Source organism: Tauraco erythrolophus, chromosome 7 (assembly GCF_009769465.1).
Source record: "Tauraco erythrolophus isolate bTauEry1 chromosome 7, bTauEry1.pri, whole genome shotgun sequence".
Taxonomy (NCBI): Eukaryota; Metazoa; Chordata; class Aves; order Musophagiformes; family Musophagidae; genus Tauraco; species Tauraco erythrolophus.
This window is the reverse complement of record NC_141471.1, coordinates 19,284,104-19,302,840: the sequence shown is the minus strand read 5'-3', so window position 1 is coordinate 19,302,840 and position 18,737 is coordinate 19,284,104. Positions and strand designations below refer to the sequence as shown.

Here is an 18,737-nt window from a genome sequence, read left to right as displayed (position 1 = left end):
ACAAAGTATTTCTGCTAAGGAAACCGTATTTGGGTTACCTTAGCCACATGTTTATATATTGGTAAACGCCATATTCAGATTATTCTGCAAGCCACTCGCAGGAGGAGGTAGCTTTGGGAGAGGCTGGAAGATGCTCTGACTTCCTTTTGTCTTTGCACTATCCTTTTTTGAATCCACTTCTTGTACTTCTGCAAGTCTTTCCAGCCCTTCAAGTATTTTGGATACCAGTGGCATTTGCTTGCATCCTCTTTCAGATGTGAGAGATGTTCCACATAGCTTGCTGTCAGCTGCTGCTGGTAGATCTCTCTGATTCTGTTCTCCCCCTTTAATCCACAAACAAGTGAAAAGGATGATGGGGCACGTGAAGACAGAAGAGTGGCCAGCTGGCTTTAATAACAGTGGGCTATGGAAGGAATGAGGCAGGACAGCACATCTGTGTAGAAGAAAAGTGCATGAGTATAAGGGCTAAGAGAAGTGCAGAACTGGAAGGTGTTCCTGGAGATTGTAGACCTGAGCACTGGCATATGTTTCGTGTGGGGAGACACCTAGGCATGTTGCTCACACACGAGTCAGTGGATATGTCTCCATTGCCAGCAAAAGCCATCTCTAGGTCACCTTCAAGCCATGGGGCCTGTAGACCATGCGCCAGCATGTCCCTTGCATTACTTCAAGTGGACCTGCAAGGCACGTTTATGGCTGGGGGGGAGATGGAGCGTGCTGCGCCCCCCGCCAGCCCATGGACCCCTGCTCTTCCTTCAGCCTTGCATAGCCACGGGCCATGGAAGCTCTGATAGAAAGAAAATCAGGATTTGGCACTGTTAATTCTTACTCCACACATAGCTCTCTGTATTGCTGTGCCTAGCTAATTAAAATGATGCTGAGATATGGTGAGAGAGACAGATAAACCTCTGGTAATTTATAATTTGCTAGGAATAACTCAGCACTAAAGTCTTACACATGTAATCACAGTTCATTGAAATATCCGAAAATCCTTTCAGTTGGAGAAAAAAATTTCTCCTATGACATGATGCAGCTCTCCAGGTGATAGATTGGACGCAGTGAGGCAGAAAGAGACTGCACTGGCTGGTGACACAGTAGCACGCAAGGACACAATTTTTTTCCTATTTTACAACAGTGTGCACCTGGCTCCAGCCGGCAGCCTGAGTGAATGAATGGATAGAAGAGCCATGCTTCCAGATCCATAGCTCACTTCGTTTCAGTGAAGCGGATTAAAAATGTAGACATTAGTCTGATGAAATGAAGTAGATGAGAAGTGAAATGAAGTGATGGAGAAGTAGATGAGTTGTTGTAGCTGCGTTATAGGTGTAAGTAGAGTTGTAATCAGTAATTTGTGTTCATAATCTGAGGAAAAAATGGTGTAACTGTTGGAACAGTACTTTTTTGCCAACCATGCCAAGTTCAGAACACCAAATGAACTTGGTCAAGTCGCAGCTGTAATGGGCTCTCCCTTATCAGTGTGAGAAAAGGACGCAGAGCACGTCACCGTCTCTGGAGAGCGGTGGCCTGTTCTTGGCCTATGACGGTGCTTTTTGAGCAAATGAATGTGGTCAGATGTAGAACATCACACAGAGTCATGAAAATGGGCTTTAATCCTTCAGAGTTGTCTTCTTTTTGCAGGTAGCTTTTGGACAGCAAAGTGCAAACAAGCACGGGGTTGTGGATCCCGGCTCCAGGGAGCTCCTTTCAGCAGCTCTAGCCCACAGCCATCTCCACCGAGAGGCTGGCCTGAAGAAGCACAAGAGAGAGGCATTTCTGGCAGGGTAGGAGGGCTGAGAAGCCACCAGGACAGCCTGCAATAACTCACTTTCCTTTCCTGACCATGTCAGGAAGAAAACTCACAGTTTAGTATTTAAGCTGTTCACAAATATGGGAAAATTTATTTCCACTGTCATCTGGCAATGACAGGGTGGCTTTATCCCCATTTTACACAGCCAGAGCTGAGGAACAATAAGATTAGGGTTATATGGTCCATTTAATCTGGGTGCCCATTTTGCAATGCCTTTGGCTCAGTTACAGAGCTTAGTCAAATCTATATATAACACGTTATGTATGGTCTTGCGCGCTACAAATACAGCCTTGTGTGCTTAGTTCTGCTGCAAATCGCAGCAAAACTGCCTAGGTTGGCACTCAAATAGCAAGAAAAATGCTTTCTGTGATCATCTCTGTGAAGTTGAGCTCAAGTGGGGACTTTTTCATATGCACAGGAGCTTGAGGTACAGGCAAAGCTAGAATTCAGTTGTGCGTGTGCACACGACCGCTTTTTTTCCCCTGCAGTCTTTTCTCTCATTCACTAGACATCTAAATGTCATTTGCAACAAATTACAGAGGTTTCTTCATTAGCCAACCTTGATTTATCTCTGAAGTGCTCTGTCACATGCATTACATGAGTCTGATCTCTTAAGAAATGATATAGCTAACTGAAGATTATATATGCAAAAGAGCAAGTTAAGGCACGGTATGTGGTATTTTTATTTTAATGCTGTCCAATTCTTAGAGACAGCAAAGCTGTAGAAGTAAAGATGAAGTACTTTCCTAAGGCCTCTAAGAAGAGTTGGTATGTAAGCCATGTTCAAAAATCCAGCTTCACATTTCTTGATTTTTCCTGTTTCCTTATATGATCTTTGCTTTTCTGAATTCATTTTTTTTCCCAACTGTCCTGAAGCCATGCCCTTCCTGTCTTTACTTGATTTGTCATCCTGTGGGTGCTCTTCTCCCGTACCCACTTAAGCATATGGGGCCTCTTAATGACTTTTCCAGATCTTGAAAGAAAGGCAAGTGACTTTGGTCACTGTTTTCAGTTCATCATATCTTGCTCTGCAGTTCTGTGCAGCCAGGTGAAGTACAGACATCTGCAGAGCAGGCCACAAGAGAGGATATGAATTAACATGGGAATTTACTTGTGCTGGGGCTGGAGGGACGGGAGCGGATCAGTCTGCATTTGCCGTGCTGTGCAAGGCGCAACACAACTCGGCTAACGAACACTGAGAGAAAACGTCACAGAGACATCTCTGGACATGGCTTTGCCTTTTGCTGGCTTTAAAGATGAAAAAATAATTTGCAACACAAACAACTGCATGTTTAGCAAAACCTAGTAAATATATTAACCCAGATCTTCAGAGGAAGTTTGACTAAGTCAATAATACCATCCCTGAGTCTGTCCTCTGTAGAGCAGATAGGTATCGCATACTGTGAACATATATCGTTGTCCTTCATCATCAGAAGATGCAGAATATGAACGATGGCCTAAACAAATCCCAGATGAGCAAACACGACGCACTTTTCGTGGTAACAGGTCAGTGGCATTGGACATGAGTCTGGTCCAGTGCATTGGATGACCAAGCTAAGTGTTCCAAAGTGCTCCGATTTCTAAAAACATGATGGGCATTGCAAACAAAAGGAATAATCATGGTTTTTAAACACCAAAGGATATAACTAAGCAGGCTGATTAGATAGTGCAAAGACCAGATAAAATCCTACGTGGATAAGAAATACGTAATGACCAGTAAGAGAGATATTAACTCACTTGTGCACATGGCCACATTTTGTTTTAATCTCTTACTTTCCATTCACATCTACATCCATTTATGCCTCTGTTCCAGTTTTAGCTGGGACAGTTAGCTCTTCTTTTTTTTAACAGCTAGAAGAGCTCCGTGTTTTGGTTTTACTCAGAGGCTCGCTCTGAGAAGAATGCTGATAGCAAGTTGATGTTTGTGGTTGGATGTGAAACTCCAAGGACTTTTCAGTGTGCCGGAGTGCAGAAGCACGGCGGGATAAGGGGGGAGCATAGCTGGGACAAGGGGGACACGATTCCCCTTGTGATTTGTGGCGAACTTAAGATTGAGGGCCAAACTGGCCAATTAGTATTCCATATCATGCAGCGTCATGCCCAGTATAAAAGTGAGGGTCAGCCGGGAAGAAGGGCTTTTGCGCTTTGGCTTTTGCCGCTTTTGCTCTTTTGCGCTTGCTGTGTTTTTCGCTCTATTGCTTTTCTTTCTTTTTTTCTTTCCTCTCTCTCTCCCAGTACTCCCACTCTCGGAGTACTCTCTCTCTCTCTCTGCCCCTCTCTATTTCGGGGCCTCGCGTTCGTCCGGGATTGCAGTTTCAGGACGAGACGGGCTTTGCATACGAGGGGGTGATGAGCACCTACATTGTATTAAATCATCTGTATTAAATCACTCTTATCTCAACCCACGGGTTTCACATTTATCCTTTAATTCTCTCCCTCATTCCTGGGGGTGGGGGAGGGGGAGTGACCGGCTGTGTGTCGGGGGGGTGGTTCAACCTAACCCACGACAGCCTCTAAAGCAATTGTGCCTTTTCTTACTCTATTATCTGTCTGAAATTTGCACTCAAAATCTGAATGTCTGCTTTGGACAGTTATAGAGTAGCTACTTCATGGTTTTTTCAGAGCTCTTTTATGATTATTTTTCTGACTTCACATTTGCTGTCCAGAGAGCTGTTGGCAACTCTCTCTCCTAGGAATTTCCATCATTTTTCAGAAGGGGGAAAGCAGGTATTTCATGTTCTTGTGCTTAATAAGTAAAATGGGTGAATTTATAAGCCTTATGATAAATCATACTTAAAGGAACAAGATCACATGTTTTGAGCCTTGAGATTGGTCTTGGCAGGTTTGCAATATGCTAAGATAGTCCTTTAGTGGTCAGGAAGTCACTCGTCTACACCAGGCTTTTAGTGCAAAATTATTCAGCAAGCCAAACAGAAATTTCATATCACATATCACAGATTTTGATCATTAAAGATATTTGGCACAAAATAGTCAATAGTGTGCTATAGGCAGAACTAGAAAGACCTCAGAGATGACTGGTACATAAGAACTTTGCTGCATGGTGGCCAGATGTGTTCCATTGTCTGTCTATCCATTTATGTATCTGTCTGTCTGTCTATTTGAAGTTAATTATATCTGTGTTTTTCACTGGTGTAATAAATACATTAATATGTCACCTTATTTTATATTGAGAAACTGAAAAGGCCATTTTGCCATTCAGCAAAATTGTATAACACCTTCAGATTTTTGTTAAAAATTGCACTCATAATCTGTAGCTAATTATATTAACTTGATTTCCGCCCTCAAGCACAGCTTCTGCATGATACATTTAAGCTGTGTAATTAGTGGTTTAAATAATAAATTGGTTTTCTATCAGTCTGTTTTGTTTGTTGTTGCTAATGAAATTATTGTAACATTGGGCTTAACAAGTGTAGGAACTCTGTTATTTTACCTTGTGTTTTAAAAGCTCTTCTCTATTTGTGTTGCATACCAGATGTCACACTAATTATTATCTGCAGACAGGAATGCCAGCTCTGCTATAAATGTAAAGCTTTTATAAAAGCATTATGCATTAAATGGTGCAAACTACTGCCATGCTCCAGTATAATATGATTGTGAAACTAAGAACTGTGAAATTTTCAGAATTAATCAGATCTGGAGATCAAATGCTACCTTTGTTCCTACTTACCCCAGCTCACTGAAATTGTTTTTTATGAGGGTGTGGCTTTTTCATTTTTGGTTGCTCTCTGAGGTACCTTGAAATCTTTTTTCAATCTGTATATAAAAAAAAATAATTCTTGTTAATCTTCAAACTTAGCAGCAGATTTTTTTTCTTGTAAAAATAGGCAGAATTTGGCCCACACTCTTTAGTTTAAGTAGGAATACTTCCAGCACCTGGAGTTTTATTCATGTATTTTCATCCCTTTAAAAGACAAACTTTTTCAAACTCTCAGCCTCTGTTGGCACTTGTAACTGATCTTTTCAATCAGTAAGAGGCGTGGGGCTCTTCTCATATTAGTTGAGGAAGAGAAAGAAGAATTGACCATGGGTAGTTTTGTGGAGCATGCCTGTTATTTCACAATTAGCTCATCTGTTCAGCTCTGCTGCTAATGTTGAGGGTTTTTGACTGCAGGGGGACTTTGGATGAAAGGCAAAAGGAGAGGAAATAGGCTGTGTGGCATGTTCTGGGGAATACCTGCTGTCCTATATTAATAATAGGAGTTTCCCTAGAACACAGGACAGTAAGATACAGTGATTTGGCTTATAGCAACCTAATTCTAGTCATTTTCTCCTTTTTAATTTCTTCCAAATCAATACGGAGCAATTAGAGCAACAAATTTCAGTGCTTTGAACCGCAATACATTTTAATTCCATGATTCTGCATACGTGAGGCAAGTGTACTTGCAAAAGAGATAAAAAACTGCCGATGTTTGTGATTTCATTGAAGCAAAATTTTTATTCCAGTTGCTCAGAGAAGACTTTAGGAGCAAGATGGCTTGATAGGTCATTCCTGTGTATGTGTTTTTAAGAAACCAGAGTAACAGGCTTTACTGGAAGCATAGCTAGTTATATAGGAGTGAATTGGAAGTAGCAGCTAGTTTGCCCAAGCAGTGAGTGTACAGAAGATGTGGGAAAGACATACTTGCCTTTGTAGTCAAAACCAGGCTAGGGCGCAGTCTGAGAAGATTCATATAATGCTTTTTTTCATATTGACACTCAGTAAGGTTCCAAATCAAGCTATTACTTTGTCAAAAGTTGCGTTATTGTTGGGATTTTGGTGTGAATTGTGCCCTTTCAGATGTTTGGGTTTATGTAACTGGTAAAACTGCTGGGTTTATGTGGGATATGTTCCAGTAAAAATGAGGGCCTTAAGGCTAGGCCATCTATTTTTGATAAAAACAAGAATAGGCAAAGTGTTGTTCAGAGTTCAAACTGAACTCTTATCAGAGCACAGGGAGATCTATGTAATGGAAATAATTTTATCAGAACTTGTCTCTGATTAATTTTAGCTGAGATTCATTGCAAAATTAGAAGTTTTGAAATGCTATAGCTATATAATATAGGTAATTTACAGCAGTTATGGACTGTTAAAAGTGGAGGAACCAGAAGACCTCTTCTCATGAGATATTCAGTACAGATGTTTTGTTTCAGCCTGTTGCTAATAGGGAGGAGTGCACAAATATTGGTATCCTTATCCAAACTAGACCAGTAATGATTTGCTGATCACTACCATAAGATGATGACACTCATCACCTGTTCTAGTTACAGAATAATAACATGTACTGGCAAAAAGTAGTATGAGAAAGAGCTAATTTTCTATTATACTATATTTCACTGTAAATTTTACTGTAAATGTAATTTTTTTCTATCTTTACGTATAGTGAGTGATAATTTAAGATGCAATGACAAAGTACAAAAGCTCAAAAAGAAAACTGTTATTAAAGGACTTTCCTTTAGCTCAAGCAGCCGATTGAATTAATTTCAGAGATGAGGAGCTATGGTAGGGTTCAGCTCACCTACCAGAACATCTAAAATCTAGATGCTTAGGTTAGGGTGATCAGTAGAGTGCTCTCAGTACTCAAGGAGGGATACGGCACCTTGTGCTGTGTCAGGATGTGATGATTGGTGCTGTAGAGCTGGTGAACTGTTCATAGGCAGTAGAAGGATCAGGGGCTGAGCTCTCCTTTTGGTGTCAACATATGAGTGATGATGGGATCACACTTCATTTCTGAAGCCGGAGCAGTGCTGGCATTTCAGGGGTCTGTCATGGAATTGCACATTGCCGGATAGGCTCAACATCTTCTAGCCATTGTCAAACCAGGCAAGAGGCACAGGCACCAGCTCTACTCAGAGCTACGTGGCAGAGCTGTGTTGTTCTTGATTTTTTTCTGGAAGGGGAGGTTTTTCAAGATGGGTATGAAATTATTTCATTTGCTTTTGATAAAGCAAGATGATGTCACAGCAGACTGTCTACTGGAAGCTGAAGTCAGAGTACTGCTAGGTGCAGATGAGTTAGCTTTAACAGGATAGTTTAAGCTGATTCTGAGTCTTTACTCCTTCTCCTTTTTCTTAGAGAAACACGTCATTTGTTATAATTACATTAGGCCCTCCGAAACGACTCATCATATTATGGGCACTAGCAGAATTAACTATCATGAAGAGAGGAATTTTTTTAACCCAAAATATATTGTTATATCTAAGTTATAAACCTTTGAAATGAAACTGTTGTCTTAAAAAGCTTGTAGTCTAGTAGTAGGAGTGGTATCTGTCTCTATAACAAGAAACAGAGCTAAAAATAAAAATACTTGTTATTTTAAGTCATGTCAAACTTCTATAGTACCAATTTGAAAAGGAAGCAAGAGCAAGACATTATGAGACATTGTCTTAAATTAATTTTGTCAATTGTAAAACTGAAACACCATGAATGCAACAGTTCCTGTGCCGGAAAAAAGAAGTGTGTAAAATGAAACCAAATGTATCATGTGCAGTGAGAATATCTGAAAGAGTTTGAATGTCTATGTGTGTACATAAATACATGTATGAGCGTATACTGTCTTTGCATAGATACTCACACATGCAGAAGATACTGTAGTATTTCAAATTTCCTTCTTTTCTCATATATAAAACTAATTGCAAATTATTTCTTTTTGTTCTTCTCACAGCTGAATTTTTATTCCTCTTGTGGGGTGTTTATCTCTGCTATGCAGTGCGGACAGTCCCATCAGCATTTCATGAGCCACGTTATATGGCTGTTGCAGTTCACAATGAGCTCATTATTTCTGCTATATTCCATACAATTAGGCAAGTGATCTGTAGATCTAGTAATTAACTATTTATCTTCTAGGTTTCATACAGTGCAACTTTAAAATGGTTGAATGGGATAGGATGTATAATAGAAGGTCTCATAAATATTTAATTCTGCAAATGAAGTGATGACTAGGCTTCATACTGTTCCCATAGGATTCAAGAATATGTACGATCAACTTGTTAATTGTATAATTAGGATTTTTTTCAGTATAGCTAGCTGATATGTTCTTGGATCAAAATTCAGTATATATTTTAAATTAGATACAGCAAAGCTACTGTCTGTCTACAGTCATCTACGTACTGCTGACTGGTTTGTATGCCTAGAAAAACAGCAGGTAAGAATGTTGGTTTGTATGAACTTTTCCTGGTGTGTTACAGATTGGCAAGGTGCTGCTGTATGTTGAGATAATTCTTCTGGTTTGTGCATGAAGCATAATGTTTTACATGCTGACATAAAAAATGGTTATGCATATGATGCTGTAACCGTAATATAAAGCATGTGTTTCTTATAAAGTTTATCATGAGCTCTACATTTCACTTGTAAATTATTAGAACAGTAACAAATAAATAAAGGTCTTTGCCAGAGCTACATGAATATTACTATACGTATATATACACACTATATATGCCTTTCCTAGAGAGTACCCTGTAAAAATGAATTGGTCCTAGAAAATTCAAAATAGCAAGATAGCATGAATTTCATATCATGCTGCAAGGGATTCTAATGACTTTTTTATGACATTCTCGCGCCTTCCTTTGCCTCCTGACAGACCTTTTTTACTAAGCTTTTTTTTTTTTTAATGTCGTTCCATTGACAGTCTTCAAATACTCTTCTCTGTTCCTTGGTCTGTCTTGGAACTCACATTTCTCTCTGCCTTCTTGATGTTTGCTTCCACAAGGCATCATTTCTTCTGAGTAAACATCAGCAAAGCAAACCTTTCATCTCTATTCCTTCCGTGTGTTTCCCCTATCATTGCTATAAAGTTCACTGCACTTTTCAGGCTTGCAACTTTTTGTTTCCTTCACCTAACCCCATATCTCAACATCAACATACTCTCAATATCTTCTTCTTTACTCCCTCACACAAACATCTGCAAAAATAATGTTTAAAGTCTGTATTCGATAGAAGCATTTTTCTTTTCATTACTGATAGAATAAAATTCAGTTACAATACTTTTGAATTGATTATAACCAATGTGACAGCTTCTCAGTCAAAATTTTCCCCCATTAATGTTCCTAAACCATATTTTGGGCCGTGTTAGAAGATACAGTTTAGTGCATTAGGAGAGCTATTTATTATGTGGGCTGCAAGTTTCTTTTGACAATAGGACAGGGTGAAAATAATCTTGGATTAAAGAGAGGGGAAAAGGGGATAATGTGGCATTTTAATACATGCCTTATGAAGGAGACACAAAAGGATTAGGTCTTTCAGTTTATTCTAGTGAGGATCCTATTCCTTCAGCCTAAGGTCTGCTGATTTTGTTCTTCCTTCTTGCTAAAAAAAAAGTACATTTCATATTGATTCTTTGCCCTCTGTCTGATACATGCTAGTTTGTTGAAGAAATATCAGGTACTGTTTATGGATAGGAATGAATAAAATGCACTGAAAGTATATGATCCCTCCTGAGATTATGTCCATTTCTGTATACAAAAGTCTTAATCCAGTCTCTTTGTAGTTCACCTTTCCTTACTTCTTTTTTTTTTTTTTTTTTGCTTCTGTCTTCCCGGCCAAGTTCTGAAAGAGCAGAAATCTAAGACTCAGATTTATATGACATATCTGAGTTGTTCATGAAGTTGAAAGCAATGGAGCCTTGAAGGACACCTACTATTATGAGGCAACCATCCAGTCTTAAAACTCCTGAAGCTCATATAAGATTGATGTGAGCACTAAATAAAACATTGAACTGTTTGCATTTTGTTTTCTTTTAAAGTATTATTCCCATTTCAGAAACAGAGGATTCTTGATAATATTCAGATCAGCATTAAATTCCTGCATTGCTCTTTCTCTTGTATTATTGAGAAAAACAAAATTTATATGGAAAAAATCTCATTTGAATAGAAACTCCATCTCTGCTAGGTCTGAATGGCTACTACAAACGGTATTTTGTTTTCAGGGGTACGGCAAGGATACCTTAATCAGTCAAGGTTTCACACAAAAACAAGCAAAAAGCCTTCACAGAATTTGAGGATTGGAACTGTTAAGGGTTAGCCAAATCCAGTGGGCATAAGAAAATGGGAGGTTTTTCCTATCTGTCTGATGGATGTGGCTGCTGCTGTTTTCGTTAGCAGACCCAGCGAGGCTGTGCACATCCACTGTGGGTGCAGCCACATGCAACACATGGCTGGCCACATGGACCAGCGCAGGTCCAACACGTACAGCCTGGTCCTGTTCCTCCTCTGTGGCTGATTGGGTTCACTAATGAAACATGCACCCTGCGTAGGTTCACTAGCACATCACATTCACAGGTCCTTCAAATAAGAGCACAGTCCTCAAGCTAATCTAATAGCCTTCTTTGGGTTTGGAGCCCCATACCCAATCATGGGCTGAATCCTGGGTCTGCTCACATGCGGATCTCCCACGTGCTGGCTTGTCCAGCCTGAAGTTTGCTCATGAATTGCACATACGCACATGCACAATGTACAGCATGAGATCAGACATTAGGAGAAGGATTTAATGAGAAGATAGGATATATTGCAGTGATCAGGTACAGGGCTCGGTCTGTGGCAACTTGCTTACATGTCACTAGCCCCTTTTATTCCTTCTTCTTTCCATGCTTGTTCTACCCCCATCTAACTTAGTCCCTGTCTGTCTCTGTACTAGCCGTCTCCCAAATAAACAACCCACCTCTCATTACTTTTTTCCTCTTGGTCCCAGTTTTACTACATCTGTACCTCAAACTTGGTATTTCTGATATCATTAGCTAGGTAGTCACGACCTTCTATGCTGTTACTGGTAGAGTTGCATCAGTACCACTGACGTTGCAAGTTCTACTCCCCAGACGCCCCCAGGGCTCCCTTCAGTTCCCTGTGAAGTTTGGCCCTCTTTCAAATGACTCTCCTTTAACCACCTGTGAAATCTTGCCATCTCTCACAGCGCTGTCTGTAACTTTTGTTCACTTTTTGCTCTGTTGTTTGCTATAGTTTCTCAGTAGTTTCCAGTAGTTTCTCATGTCATCTTGAATAGTTCTCATGTTGTGTTCAGTTAGCCAAACCTCAGGCCTGAGCCTCCTCTTATCCCTGCCCACCTCAACAGCAACATCTCTGTAAGACATAATTATATCTGATTGTGTTCATGAAACATTTCATTTACAAAGTATTAAACAAGAAATGATGACTGTATTATTATGGCATATAAGCCAGCGTTTCATGCCAGACTATTTCTGTTAACAAAAGCTTCTGCGAAATATGCATCTGTGGACTTGGATAAGTGGCAAATGTCATTTCTATCTGAATGATTTTTGTAAACCTGCAAATTACAAGCCAGTGGTGCATCCATTCATCCATTGCACTGCTTACCATTTCTATCTTTGGGAGCTCACTAAAGCAGATAAGCCAAGCATGCTCCAGCTAGCTCTAACTGCAGTGCGTGTTCTAGCACTGTTTTAGAAAGCTCAGCAAGGAATTGCTTCATTTGGGAGGTTCAGCCACTCATTTCCCAGCGTTGGCCAGGCCCTGCAGAACTGAGCTGGGTGGTCCTGCAATCAAGACCATTTCTCTGCTCTCCGCTGAAATGCATTTCAGTTCAGTTCTCTCTTTGCTGGCATATCAGCCACACTCTGTAGCGGCAGTCTGTGGCTGTCCTGTGTTTATGATGTGCACTGCAATTTATCATCTTACATGCATTTACTTTGCCTAAAATCATCCATTCAGATCTGTAATGTATGCAAACTGCCGTAATAACTCAGAAGCTGTGATAATATAAACCATTCAAAATAACAGCTAAATACAGTGAGAATGATGGAATAATCAATATCCTTTAAGGTCTGTTGTTTCTTTTTATATTTCGTTTGGCTTGTTTGTTGATCTTTTTTTTCTGAGTTGTTTTGGAGTTGTGGTATATAAGTAAAGCATGTGGATGTAATTTCTATTCTGTATGAAAGCAGTACAGAAGAAACCAATTGTGTTTGGCCTTTCAATGCAAAGAAACCTAAGGAACATTAAAAATGTTAAGTCTAATGCACTGGAGAAAAGGCAGTGAATTGCAACCCTGGATTCTATTTTCAGATTCATTCTTGCTTCAAGACTTCAATCTGACTGGATGCTGATGCTGTTCTTTGCACATACACACCTGACTGTGACAGTCACCGTTGGGCTACTTCTGATCCCTAAGGTATTTGAGTCTCCTGTCTCTTTTCTTTTGCCAAGACCAAGGAAGATAAATGTTGTCATGCAGAAGCAATGCTGTATAAAATTAGCAAGCAACTGATAGAAAAGAAAGATGTAAAATTTGGCTGTTACCTGCAAAGATGTGTATTTTTCTTATTTTAAAAACTCTCTACACATTTTTAAACATTCTCTCTTTCACCTTTCAAAATTCCAGAGGTTTAAAGTACTTAAAATGTTGATGTGATTAATACAAGAAGAAAAGAATCCTGCCTGATGATCTTTATTTCAGGTATTTGAGTGACCGTGCTGCTGCCAGAGTTAGCTGAGATCAGACAAAGAGGTTAGGCGAGGGGAAGGAAAGACTAGGATGGACTGCTAAATAAAACTGGAATGAGGAGCTTGGACTAGCCATGAGATAGAGAGGCTGGGACTTAAACCAGGCAGTTGTTACAGGCTGAAAAAGGAGAGTTCTTTGCAAGTCAGAGCCTGGGACGGACAGATGCTGCATACTGAGTGGAGATGTGGCCTATGACACAGAGCCAGCGCTGGGTAGGAAGATGAGTGTGTGTGGGACACGAGAGGATGGAGGATGACAGGAGGCAGGGAGGAGCAGCGGAAGCGCCCCGAGCACTGCAGCACACCTGCTATCAGGCTCCGGGAGCGAAGCAGCAGTGTGTCCGTCTCACCAGGGGCAGGAGAAACACCAGCAGCTCCTCAGGTCTCTAGCACCACTCCACAGGATTTGAATGGAGCTTTCTTCCTAGTGCTCCAGCAAAGTGAATGATTTTATGATGGCTTTTGAAGTGACCAATAATATTAATCAAAAGGTCAAGAGTCAAAAAGAACATTAAATGTGAAAGCTATATATGAAAGAAGAACATTAAGCAGTTCAAGTTGATGAAATTATCGGTTTAATGACGCTGCTATTCCTGTCTTATGCCTATGTGTCAGAACAGGGTGTGCTGATAACTGTCAAATATACATACATTAAACAGTCACAACAAGGGGACACAGTGATGCAGCCTTAATACTGAATAACCTTGATTTATTTTAAATTACTTTTCTGGTCTTTAGCAATAGTCTTATTATTTTCTATTTTATATTCATATACTTTATGACATATCTTCAGAAACGTCTTTCTAGAGTAACCTGGAAAATTTGTTGACCTTTCTGAAGCTGACTCATAACTACTGATCAACATTTCCATATTTAGCTTATTAGCTGTGTAACACTCGCCAAGTTTTCTTCCAGCACACCAAAGAATTCAGGGAATTAAGAGAATATTCACAAGGTTTAGTTCCATTCATAAGTCCTGAGGCCAGATGACTGTGTGGACAACAGTAACTACAGATGAGTGAATCCATATGAGTAAAAAAATAGCTGGCAACCTCTCTCCAACTTTTGATCTGAGCATTTGCTAAAACTTAGAAGAGAGAAATTAACTTGTCTACTTTTTTGTTTGTTTCCTTCTTTTTTTCTCCTTTTTTTTTGCCATCCCATCTCTTCCTTTTCTGGGTCAGGATCTAGAATGGGAGAATTGCCTTCTGCAGGATTATTAAACTGTATGGAATATAAAATACAGTCTTTCGGTTTTAGCAGCCTAATAGGAAATACTGGCTGAAGTTCTGTTTCCATACTAGCTTAATTTAAATTTAAAGAGGTTCAAATAAGCATCAAAATAGTGGAAGATTTTTTTCCTTATGCATATCTCTTAAGATTCGTCAAGTTAAGCCATCACTAATGCCCATTCAATACTGATATTCTATAGGACGCTACTTATGCCGATGATGCCTATAGTTAATGTTTTGAGTTCAGAAAATCACATGAAATCCATAGAAGAATCATTGTGCCATAAAAACTGTTGATGTAAACTCTTACAGTGGTGTTGAAGTAAACTTTTGCACTGATGGCAACATCTTTTTTATGAACACTTATTGCAGTTTTCACATTCAAGCAATAACCCAAGAGATGATATAGCTACAGAAGCTTATGAAGATGAGCTTGACATGGGTCGATCTGGATCCTATCTGAACAGCAGTATCAATTCAGCATGGAGTGAACATAGTTTGGATCCTGAAGATATTCGGGTATGTATAACTCATTTAAATCGCATTTATTTTCAAGAACAACACTTTTTCCTATGAGTAAAGTCTGAATTGCATCCATTTGACTATTTTTTGCAGATATAAGCTGAAACAGGCCAGCTTAGGTGTCTCAATGATTGTGGTATCAGGTCATGTAAAATCTCATGGAAAATATTTACTGGTGTGAGGAAAAGCTGCATTACTAGTTGTAGTAAAAGTCATACTGGAGGCTAAAGAGAAGGAATCATCCACAGCAAGAGCTGTACATCATTTTACGTAGACTCTTTGAATTATCTTGACGTGCAAACAGCATTTGGTGTCTGTGATTAGTCATTTGTATATAAGATATACTTAACTATACGTAACTATTTAACGTAAAATTTTAAAAACACGATTAACAGAAAAAGAATATTTTATTTCTATATTACATGATAAAAGGGCTCGCATTCCCAGAATAAAGAATGGCTGTAGAGTTCAGTAGGAGAGCATGCACTATAGCAATGCACAATCTGAAACATACAGCATGAACATATGAATTGTGCATGCTGTATGATGCACAGCTGTGCAAGGTAACTGGTTTGTGCACGAGGGTTGAACTTACTTTTACAGTGGAATAAAATGGGATTCAAATCGATGGAGAAATGGCATACTCAAGCATTAGAAAAAACAGTGAAATAAGTTTAATGCCATTTTTAGAGCAACAGGTAATGCAATCATCAGGCTGCTTGATTGGACTAGCTCTGTACATACTAGTTTTGTCATTCACTTTGCTTTGCAGGATGAGCTGAAAAAACTATATGCCCAGCTTGAAATCTATAAAAGGAAAAAGATGATTGCTAATAACCCACATCTCCAGAAAAAAAGATGCTCTAAAAAGGGCTTGGGGCGCTCAATAATGCGACGTATTACAGAAATCCCTGAGACGGTCACCAGGCAGTGCTCCAGGGATGAGAAGGACCTGATGGAGCACAGTGCTGTGAAGAACACGGCCACACTGAGAAAAAACCCACAGGATTCCACGAGTTCTGTAAAGCCAAAAGAAGAGACTTTGAAAAACAGAGTCTTTTCATTAAAAAAGTCCCACAGCACTTACGATCACGTTAGGGATCAAACAGAAGAACCGAATAGCTTAACTACAGAAAGCACAGAAGTTACAGCTGCTGAGAATTCACTTCTGGATTCCTTGAATGGTAACAAGCTAACCAAAAATGCTGCGGAAAAAGTTGAAGCTGTCTCCACTGAATCGGTCCCTTTGGTGTGCAAATCAGTAAGTGCGCATAACTTAAGTGCCCATAAGAAGCCTCTGCATCCAAGAACATCTGTGTTACAAAAATCCCTCAGTGTTATTGCTAGTGCCAAGGAAAAGACTCTGGGACTAACGGGTAAAACGCAAAGTCTAGAAGAAAGCACTAAATCTCCTAAATCTCAGCAGAAGGGTAAGGAGGCCAGCAAAAAGCACTCAGCCTCCGATAAGGGGGAGCATAAGGATTCCCAACGGAAGAACTCTACCCACTCTGAGGAAACAAAGAAAACCCATAAATCTGGAATTATGAAACAGCAAAGGGTTAGTCAAACACCTGTGAATCCAGACACAGGCACAGGTAAGTCTCTGCACAAGGACAATTTCGACATAGGAGAAGTTTGTCCTTGGGAGATATATGACCAAACTCCTGGTCCTGTGCCTTCTGCCTCTAAAGTTCAAAAACATGTGTCTATTGCTTCCTCAGAGCCAGAGAAAAACCACCCTTCACAGCCAAAGGGGAAGTCCCATCAAAAGCTGAAGACACCTGAAGGGTATCAACAATCAAATCAAAAGAGCTCAGAGAAGGTGGAGGCAGCCACTTGCGACACACAAGAGCAGCAGGTCTTTGAAAATGAGAAAACCCAGTCGAATTCCAAGCCTCATGTTTCCCCTGGGCTGAAGTGTGAGAATGTTAGTAGATATGCACCTAATACCTGTGCTGGGGAGCGGGAGGAGCTACCCCAGAAAGCAGCAGAAAAGGAAAACCTCAATAAATTGGCAGAACAGAAAAAAAATGCCTCTTCCGAGGGAAATGTGCTTTCATCTGACTCCCATAAGCCAAGTAGTTACTTACAGCAACCTTTAGCATCTCGAGCTGAAGTCTGCCCTTGGGAGTATGATACACCAGATTTACCAAATGCAGAAAGAAGTGTAGCTTTATCGAACACCTCTGCTATAAGTGCAAATAAAACAGCAACACCTCGAAAGTAAGAGGCTTTTGGACTGAGGAGAGTAGCAACATTGAGAAGAAAGACAACAGGAAAGACAGAGGGGACTTAGGCCAAAAGATTCTGAAAATTCCTAAGGAGCATCACTTAAATCAAAGGAATCAGCACTACAAATGAGTAGGAGATAAGCAAAGTAAATTATCATTAACGTTGTTCTTATTTATTTGTTGTGTGCCAACAATGTGATTAGCAGTGCCCAAAACGTGGTCCCTGCTCCAAGGATTTTACTGTGTCAGTGAAAGAAACCTGCCTTTGTGAAGTCACTTCTCTTTTAAAAGAAAAAAAACACAGTGGTAACAAACGCACAGTGTAGATCTTAACCAAATTATTTCTGAATGCCGCAACTGGCTTTAACTTGCCCTTGGGACTTTAAAGATCCAGCAGAAGTAGGGCACAGAAAATGTCCTGGTGGCAAAAAGGGGTAACAATGAGCAGCTTATTAAAATGACGACTTTTCACTTTGCTTATTTAATCTAGACAGCACTGCTAACTCAATGCATCCCCAAAATAAATTTTATATAATGATTGCTCTCATTTTCTTATTACTGTGTGTTTAAGTACATTGTTGTGTCTCATATTAAAGCATTCCAGATTGTATAATTTTTGCAAATAACTTGGGTATTATGTGACACAACAACACATTTATGCAATCTGCAGATACTTTTGTCTAATTGCAAGTTAAAATACCTGCTATACACTTTTTTGTTTATATATAGAACTGCAGTAGTCTTTCACTGGCTATGGAAGCCATTAATTCATATTGGGAAATTCCTTTGGGCTTTGGAGATTTTTTTTTTTTTCCTTTCCTGTGATTTATATAGTGGTTTTTTTGGTTTACTCTCTGTTATTTAAATTTATAGTTTGATACTGTATTATTCAGGGGTTTTATACACAGTAAGTTACTTGTTATGCACTTCCCTGTTAATGCTTATAGACTTTGTTAATAGTGGAAATTCAGTTGTTTTAACTGCATATTCTGGTAAGTCTTAGGACAACTTATCTGTTGTTTGTTACTAATTGGAAAATGTCATCTAACAAACCAGAATTCTTTCTTTAAACATCCATGGTGATGATCTTGTTCAGTATTACGTACTGAGCATATGCTGCTAAATAAGACAAGCAAGAACGACAACAAATATACCCCAGAGATGATCACCTGTTTTAATAAAACCAGGCAACTCTGGGAAATAGATTAGCTAGCTCATCTAGAACAACAGCGTACTGTTTATCCCTATTGGCAAACCCCCAGAAATTGGCCTTTGGAGTGAGAAGTCCAAAATATTACTTTTTCCCCATATAGGCAATTGTAAGAGAGAGTGGGAATGGAAGTGATGGCATCTCTCTCCCACTCTCCTAAATACTTTCTTTTTTTTTTTTTTTTTTTTATTTAGACCTACATTTACGGTAAAAGTTAGTGTTTAATACAGTGCTAATTTTCAGTAATAGCTACAGTCGTCATCGTG

At 39.5% G+C, this 18,737-nt stretch overlaps 1 protein-coding gene across 1 annotated transcript in view; it reads left to right on the top strand.

Annotated features, from left to right (window-relative positions):
- Positions 1-17,400, top strand: part of GPR158 (G protein-coupled receptor 158) — a 211,874-nt gene extending 194,474 nt beyond the window's left edge. The window contains exons 8-11 of the mRNA XM_086614818.1: positions 8,470-8,608; positions 12,839-12,944; positions 14,881-15,027; positions 15,803-17,400. Coding sequence (XP_086470944.1) covers positions 8,470-8,608; positions 12,839-12,944; positions 14,881-15,027; positions 15,803-17,257 — 1,847 coding nt within the window. The 3' untranslated portion in view covers positions 17,258-17,400. The remainder of the gene's footprint in view (positions 1-8,469; positions 8,609-12,838; positions 12,945-14,880; positions 15,028-15,802) is intronic.
- The last annotated feature ends 1,337 nt before the right edge of the window (positions 17,401-18,737 follow it).